At 62.3% G+C, this 7,831-nt stretch overlaps 1 protein-coding gene across 1 annotated transcript; it reads right to left on the bottom strand.

The window, feature by feature from the left end:
- Positions 1-578: 578 nt before the first annotated feature.
- Positions 579-3,891, bottom strand: ALDH3B2 (aldehyde dehydrogenase 3 family member B2). The gene is given in 8 exon segments (XM_007450451.1): positions 579-763; positions 1,000-1,099; positions 1,684-1,850; positions 2,558-2,941; positions 3,208-3,289; positions 3,389-3,474; positions 3,775-3,813; positions 3,816-3,891. Coding segments are annotated over 8 exon segments (1,119 nt in total).
- Between the last annotated feature and the right edge of the window lie 3,940 nt (positions 3,892-7,831).

Raw genomic sequence — 7,831 nt, 5'->3', positions numbered from 1 at the left:
GCAGGAATGATGGATGTGGCCAGCATGTGCACAACCCCATCCTGTGCCCATAGCAGACATCACTAATCAACCATTGCACTCCTTCCTATAGATTCCACACACACCATCAGAGTCCTTGTAAATAACGCACTTCAGGCCAACACCAGCGACTGGCCAGACCTGAGTTCAAGATCAGATCACTTCAGGTCAGACAAACCCAGCTCCCCAAACCATGTGTGACTGGAGCTGTTAGAAATCACTCGGTATTTTGGGAGCTTATTTATAGATCTGACGTGAGGGAGTCTTTTCTAACCACCAGAGCTGCCCAACCTTGGGGGTGAGTTCTCTGTCATCAGATATGTTCAAGCAGAGGGTCAACAAATCTGTCAGGAGGCTGCAGAGGGGACTTTGGCCCTGAAAGAGGCTGGACCAGTGTCCCAGAGGTCCTGCCCAGCCAGGGGTCTGTTCAGACAAAGCCACAGGAGCAGGATCTTTGTGTTCCTGGACAGGACACCTGCCTTTGGGGGGCCACTGAGCACCTGGGCAACAGCAGGACAGGGGGGGTCGTGGGGATGGGGCACTGGAGATGGACAGGGTGCTCACAGAAGGATGCAGCGCTGGTTGCCCAAGGCCCAGCTGAGCAGCTGCTGTTTGCAGGCAGAAAAGGGCGAGTAGCGGATGTCCTTGAGCTTCTCCAGGCCCGAGGGGGAGAGCAGGCAGGCGTGGTGGTGGGAGAAGGCGTCGAAGGAGAACTTGCTGTGGTAGCTGCCCATTCCGCTGTTGTCTGCATGGGCACGGAAGTGAGGGCCCGCTCAGCAGCAGCCCACCGCCCAGCAGGGGGCTCAGGGAAAGCCAGGCCATTCTAAGAGCCATTTTGCAGATAAGGAAACTGAAGCCTTGAGAGGCCTGGGGCCTGGATCAACAGTGAGGGAAGGCAAAACTGGGCCTTCCTGGGTCTGGGATGCCAACCTGAGCTTCCCTGGGAGTTGCCGCTGGAGGGTGAAGGAGGGCAGGGCTCACCGACTCCCCCTAGTGGCAGGGACGACAGAGTCAGGTAGATGCAGCCCTCCTTGCCTCCAAAGGGGCCGCTGCTGATCCAGTGCAGCATCTGGTTCACTACCTGGTGGGAGGAGGGAGGCTGGGAGCGGGGGTGGGTGGGTGGGTGGAGGGTAGGCTCGTCATTCCACAGGGAGCAGAGGAGCTTCCCTTGTCTCCATCCTCTACTGAGTGTTGCCCCTCTGAGCTCACAGAGGGGAGTCCGTGGCCCTGAGAAACGGCAGCGAGAGTCACAGCAGCAGCAGTGCACAGGCTCCATGGCGGCCAGCCTGGCTCTGCCTGCCGGGTCCCACCTTTGCTCTGCCCCCTCCCCCTTCAGGGGCCCTGCTCGCCCACACAGAACTTTTACACGACCGAGGAAAAGAGGGCCACCCCGGGGCAGGCCAGATAGAGAGAGCACCCCCTCGTCCGGGCGGGAGCTGCCCTGGCCCGGGCAGACAGTTGGCCAGCCACGGGTTGGCAGCTTCTTGACGCTGCCCCTGTCTCTGCCAGGCACCTGTGTGCAGGGTGCCGTTGTCCAGTGGCCTGGATTATAGTCACACTGGAGGCACCTGCTGCCCTAACCCTCACAAGTGGGCCGGGAAAGGGGAGGTGACCGGTCTCACTCTTTTGGGCTCCTCTGTTGCTCCCACCTCTGTCCAGCCCCACCTGGCTGCTGCTGGAGAAGGCGTACAGGGCCAGGGGCTTCTCCCGACGGTGGATGAACTCGATGGCCTCGTCCAGGCTCCTCAGGTTCATGATGGGCAGGATGGGCCCGAAGATCTCCTCCTGCATCACCGGCTCCGTCTCCTGCACGCCCACCAGCACCGTGGGCGCTGCCCGGGCACAGGGCACGGCTCAGCCCCCGGGGCGGGGCCTCGGGCAGGCAGGGCCCAGGGACCCAGGGCTCCAGGCTCAGGGACGTTCTGGGGAAGGTGATCTCCCCACAGCCCCCTGGAAGTGACCTTGAGGGGCTCCCCAGCCTGAGCGGGGCCCGTGGGGCCCAGAGAGCCCCTCAGCCTTGGTCTTACAGTCAGAGGGTGACCGGACCTGAGGTCCCAGGTCCCAGCCTGCTGGGGAGCAGCGTCACCCTCTGAGTCGTTCGGCCCAGGAGACTGGGACTGCTTTGTTCACAGCATAGCGGGTGCTCAGGACGGGCTGTTGAAATTCAGAACCGGGAATCGTGGGCTCATAGGACCTGGGGTCATGGCCCCGTGGAGCAGCAGACCTTGGGGCTGAAGTTTGGAACCTGAACGCTAGAACTCTGGGGTCTGAGCTTGGAGAATCCAGAGCCTGGGCCAGAGTGCTGAGTCGTGGGGTCACAGGCTCAGACACGGCAACGCGGGACACTAGTGTCACAGAATCGTGGCACCAGAGCCGTGGACCAGGCTGGGCTCTAGCAGTGGGGTCGGGGAGCCTCAGGGCCCGAGGTTACAGGCTGGGCCCAGACTCGGGGCCCAGCTGTGGCCCCCAGTGTGGAGGGGCTGGGCTTAGCTGGGGTGGGCTGGGAGTCGGGCACAGTGGCAGGGAGGGCGGGACTCACCGATGTAGCGATCGCTTTCATCACTCTGGCCCCCGATGGCCACGCGGCCACAGCTCAGCAGGCCCCGGAGCCGCTGGAAATTCTTCTCACTGATGATGCGGCCCAGGTCTGGGGAGCTCTGGGGGTCTTCGCCATAGAAACGGGTGATGGCACTCTGCAGGGCGGGCAGCAGTCGAGCCTGCATTTCGGGGCTGCACAGGACATAGTCGGGGGCCACGCAGGTCTGGCCGGAGTTGAAATAGCGGAAGGCCACGCGGTTGGCCACAGTCTGGGGGTCGCAGTTGTCGTCCACGTAGCAGGGGTTCTTGCCCCCCAGCTCCAGCGTGACGGGTGTCAGGTGCTTGGCGGCAGCAGCCATGACGATCTTGCCGACTCGGGGGCCACCTGGGGACATGAGAGTTGACCCCAAGCCTCAAATGCCCTTAGCCAGATGGTTCAGGCACCACCTTCCCAGCCCATCCTGGCTCACCCACTGGGTCATGCCCCCTGCCCGGCTGCCCCCGGATCCCACCGCGCCAGGCCCTCCTGCCTGGGTTGATTGCCACCTGGGATGCTTTACCCCACTGGCCACCACTTCCTCCTTCCCCCGCCTTCTCCACCCCATTCTCTATGTCCCTCCCCCCCAGGACACTGGCCGGGGCCACCCTCACTCGTGAAGAGGATGTAGTCGAACTTGTGCCCCAGCAGCTGCCCCGTCTCCTCGGGCCCGCCCAGCACCACGGCAAAGCAGCTCTGCAAGGGGGGCAGACGGCTCAGGGGACACTGCAGACCTCCTACCGGCAGGGGTGCGGGTGTGGGACGCAGATGCTGAGGGAGCAGGCCCCCCCTCACCTGGTCCAGGTATCGGGGCGGCACCTTGGCCAGGACCTTCTCAGTGCTCTTGCTGACCTCCGAGGGCTTCAGCAGCGCGCAGTTCCCTGAGGGGCGGGACGGGGCGGGGCGGGGAGAGGGGGGGCCAGTTGTAGCCGCTCCCCGTCTCCATTCAGTCCTCACACCTGCAGGGCAGTTGCCGGCCTCACTCCACCTTCAGGGGAAGAATATGGCTCAGAGAGGTGCCCTGCTGGCCCCAAGGCCACACAGCCTGGGGATGGTGGGCCAGATGGGAACCAGGCCTTCTTAGCCACCTGGTGCCCCTCTTTCCTGGCTCTGTGGGTAGCTGTGAGGCCACGAGGCTGGGGGGACTGGCAGGGGGCAGGAAGGAGGAGGCTCTCTTTCACCTGCTGCAAGGGCGCCCACCAGGGGCACCAGGGATAGGTACAGGGGTAGTTCCAGGGGGCGATGATGAGCCCCGGGCCCAAGGGCTCCTTCCGGATGAAGGCCGAGTCCAGCGGCATGAGCTGGGGTTTGGGACAGTGAGGCCCCACCGAGGGTCACCCCAAAGCCCAGTCCCCCAGAGTCCTCGAGCTGCCTGTGCAGTGGAGTCCCCACAAGGAGACAGAGGTCCCGAGAAAGTCAGCGACTCTCCCTGGGCCTGGGCCGAGCCGCCCTGGAATTGCCCCCCGCCTGGCCCGCGGGCTCACCCTGGCGGGGCATCCATGGGAAGGCCTGCGGCACGGCTGACTGCGGCCTGGAGCTCATCCGGGCTTTGGCCTGACGCCCAAGGGAGCCCCAGTGGGGCTGAGGGCGGAGGGGGATGGGGCATGGGTGTGGGAAGGAGCCCAGCAGGGCCTCTGGGCGGGAACTGCCTGGACCCTGAGCAAGGAAGCGCTCTGAGCACCCCAGCTGGGGCCACGAAACCGTACCATTGCCTGTTCCTCCGCGTCTCTGTCTGTCTGTCTGTCTGTCTCTCTGTGTCTCTGCGTCTCTGTCTCTCTCTGTGTGTGGACGTAAGTCGTCCTCAGAGTCCAGCAGCATCCCACAGGCCTGAGCCCAGGACCTCTGCCTCAGAGTGTTGGCCATGGAGTGAGATGGGTCTCAACGTCCCCCGTGGGCACCCTGTGGGCCGGGGGCCCCATCGGCACCTCCCCCTCCTCCTGTCTGAACCTCAGTCTCTTCATCTGGGACGTGGGGACAGCACTCCTCCATAGGCATGTACAGCACAGGCCTGTACTGTACACTGAGGTTATTATTCTTAGGAACCATAAGACGGGGAAAGCACTGGTGCCTGGCTCAGGGGGCCACCCAAGCTGAGGAGTATGGGGAGACAGGAACAGAGACTGGGCACGTTCCTGGGCAACACCTGCAGAACGACCTCCCTCCGCCTGGCAGTGAGGCCCTCATTCCCGGCACTGTCCATCCCCTCCCCCCATCCCACGGCCTCGGGGAGGACGTGGCCCACAGTAGGTGTTCAGTAAGGACTTGTCCACCATGTCTTGGGCTGGAACGGGCCCTAAGCTGTGCCCACCCACAGCCAGCCCAGGGGTGGCCCCACCTAGACCCCTGCCCCAGTTTGCAGAGGGACAGAGGGCAGTCAGTCCTAGGCCCCGGCTCCGGGCCAAGACGGGCAGGGGGCTGTTTCCTCCTGAGTGCGTCCTGGAGGAGCTGGGCCTGGCTGGGGCTGCTTTGGGCCCAACCCTGACCACTGGCAGCGCCCACCCTCAGTCCAGGGTTGCCTGGAGCCCCTTCAGGCCTCCAAGTTGCAGGGCTGACCCAGAGCTCTGCCTGCAGTGCCAGCATCACCTTTCTCACCCGGCTTTCCCTGCGGGGTTCAAGTGGCTCGTGGTCCGATCAGCCCTGCTCTAACTTTGTCCATGGCTCCCTAGAGCCTCTCTAGGGCTGAATCAAGGCCCGGAGTGGAGGAGTCTGGGGTGAGCTATGGCACCCAGGTGTCCTGAGTTCTGTCGAGGGACCCTGGCCCCAGCTCAATCATACGTTTCCCAGGTGAGGCAAGCAGGTCAGGGGTTCCCTGACTTTCTCCACTGTCACTGTCTGTGTCTTCACTGTGCACACCTGGAGTGCCTGGGGACAGCCTCAGGCTTAGCTTTTGCATGGCCAAATCCCAGCCCCACCATTGCCCAGTCAAATGAGGAGGCAGACGGCTGAATGGGGCTGAGGTCAGCCGCATCCCCAGGGGCCCTGGAGTGGGACGGCTGGCCCTTGCTCCTTATCCCAGGTGCTCGTTGAGGTGGGGCTGACTAGGGACCCTGGCTGCTGACCAGGCAGGGCCTGGCTGGACCTGGGCCACAGAGGTGACCACGGCAGACCTAGCCAGCCTGTGCAGAGCTCACGGTCTAGACATGGAACGATAATGACACTGAAAACAAGATAATTATAAACATGAGCTGGTGGGGTTTCCTTGGTGGTCCAGTGGTTAAGACTCCATGCTACCAATGCAGGGGGCCGGGTTCGCTCCTTGGTCAGGGAATTAGATCCCTCATGCTGCCACTAAAGGATTCCGCGTGCAGCAACTAAGACCTGGTGCAGCCAAATAAATAAATACTAAAAACAAAACAAAACAAAAACAAATAACTGAATTGGTGCCGCAGGCCCTGGGAGAGGCCGGCTGGAGACCCAGCAGAGGCCCCGACTGCAGTGGGAAAGGGGCAGGGGAGGGCCCTCGGAGGGCAGGCCTCGGGATAGAGGGGCCGGCACAAGCAAAGGCCCTGTGGGGGCAGATTTAGAGAAACAAGATGCAACTGGGCAGGTCAGCAGCCTGACAGGACCTTCACATAGGGATTTGGGATCTATTCTGTGGGCCCAGGAACACAGGTGGGAGGGGAAGCAGAGCTGGCACCTGGGGCCCAGCGCTCAGCGAGCATCGTCTCATTTAAGCCTCAAAGGTCTTTTTGTTACCTCGTTGTAAGGAAGAGAAACCCGAGGCTCTGAGAGGTGATCCGATTTGCCCTCTTCACAGCTGCTACTTGGTGGCTTCAGTCCCAGGTCTGGTGGCCCTGCAGCACCTTCCTCACCAGCATCAGTGTGTGCCCTGCACTTTTTTTGACTTCTCAGCATCTTTCTGCAGATTCCAAATTTTCTACAGCGAGCATCCAATGCTTCCAGAATCAGAAATGAACAGTGAGTATTCCTTCTACAAAACCTCCCAAGAAGCTTCCCTCGTCCCAACTCCCCGGTACATCCCAATCACAGCCCGGGCCACACCTGGCTGGCCCCCGTCTGCCCACACGCCGCCTCCTCCCCCAGCCTGGGGAGCCTCTCGAGGGAGGACAGGGTCTGCCTCTACCCCCGGGGCCAGGCCAGCAGAGGTCAGGGATGGACGGTTCCTCCGAGCGTACTCCTGGGTGTCACAGGGGTTGCGGGGCGGGGGAGTGAGGCTTAGACAGCATGATGGGCCGGAGGTCACGTGCACAGCTGGGGCAGGGCAGCACCCACCTCCCTGCACTGAGCCAGGCCCCAGGACCATGGCCCCCCACCCTGTGTCCTCACATCCCATTCCTCTCCCCACACCTCGTGCTGCTGGCCCTCACCCCGGGACCCCAGGTACCCCGCAGGTGTGGGCTCCGACCCTGGATCCTTTTGCTGAGCCTTTGCTCTCTGCCTGACATGCTGCCTTCACATGTGCCGACTCTGCTCCTGGCCCGTCTCACCCCTGCCTCTGCTGACGGCCAATCCTCCCAGGAGCCTGCGCAGCCCCCCACCAGATGCCGTGGGCCCACGTCTGGCACTGGAGTGGCACCCGGACTGACCTAACCGAAGCTCCAGCTAGTCTGGCCTCCTCCTGGTTTACACATCGACACGTCCGGCAGCTGCCTCACCCGACCTGGCACAGCTGGCCTGGGAACAGGTCTGGCAACTCCAGGCTGCTCTGTGATTGCTGGGAGGGCCTGGCAGAAAGTTACCTGATAAGGAGAAAGGTTACAGGATGAAAATATCAGTGGGACCCTGGCAGCCTCCTCCAGGACGCCCTCAGCCTGCAGGGCTCTTCGGCCCACAGAGGCCCCCCGCACCAGGTCCTCATGTCTATGCCCCCATCCCCACCCTGCAGGGCTCCTTCTTTGCACTCTCCTAATGTGCCCGACTGGCATCCTTGGGGCAGAGGGAGGGGCCCTGGCAGCTGCAGAGAGAGCCTGGACGGGCTGGGGAACTTGTGGCTGCAGGGCGGCACACCTCGTTCCTTTTTTCCCTTATTCTCCTGTTTACTGTGTGACCCTAGGCAAGTTACTTAACCTCCCTGAGCCTCCCTGGGGTAACATTTGCACTTAATTGTCATGGTTCTTGAGAGGATCACATGAGAAGATGAAAGAATAGACAAGACATTTCATAGCTCCTGGCGCAAAATCGGTGTCGGTGCTCTTAAGTGTTGGCTACTAATGTTTCCACGAGCCTTTCTTGAGCACCTGCTAGGTTCTGGGAAGCAGAAGAATGCGCTCAGGCCCC

The sequence above is a fragment of the Lipotes vexillifer genome, unplaced genomic scaffold, assembly GCF_000442215.2.
Source record: "Lipotes vexillifer unplaced genomic scaffold, Lipotes_vexillifer_v1.1 scaffold1477, whole genome shotgun sequence".
NCBI lineage: Eukaryota > Metazoa > Chordata > Mammalia > Artiodactyla > Lipotidae > Lipotes > Lipotes vexillifer.
This window is presented reverse-complemented; position numbering and strand designations above follow the sequence as displayed.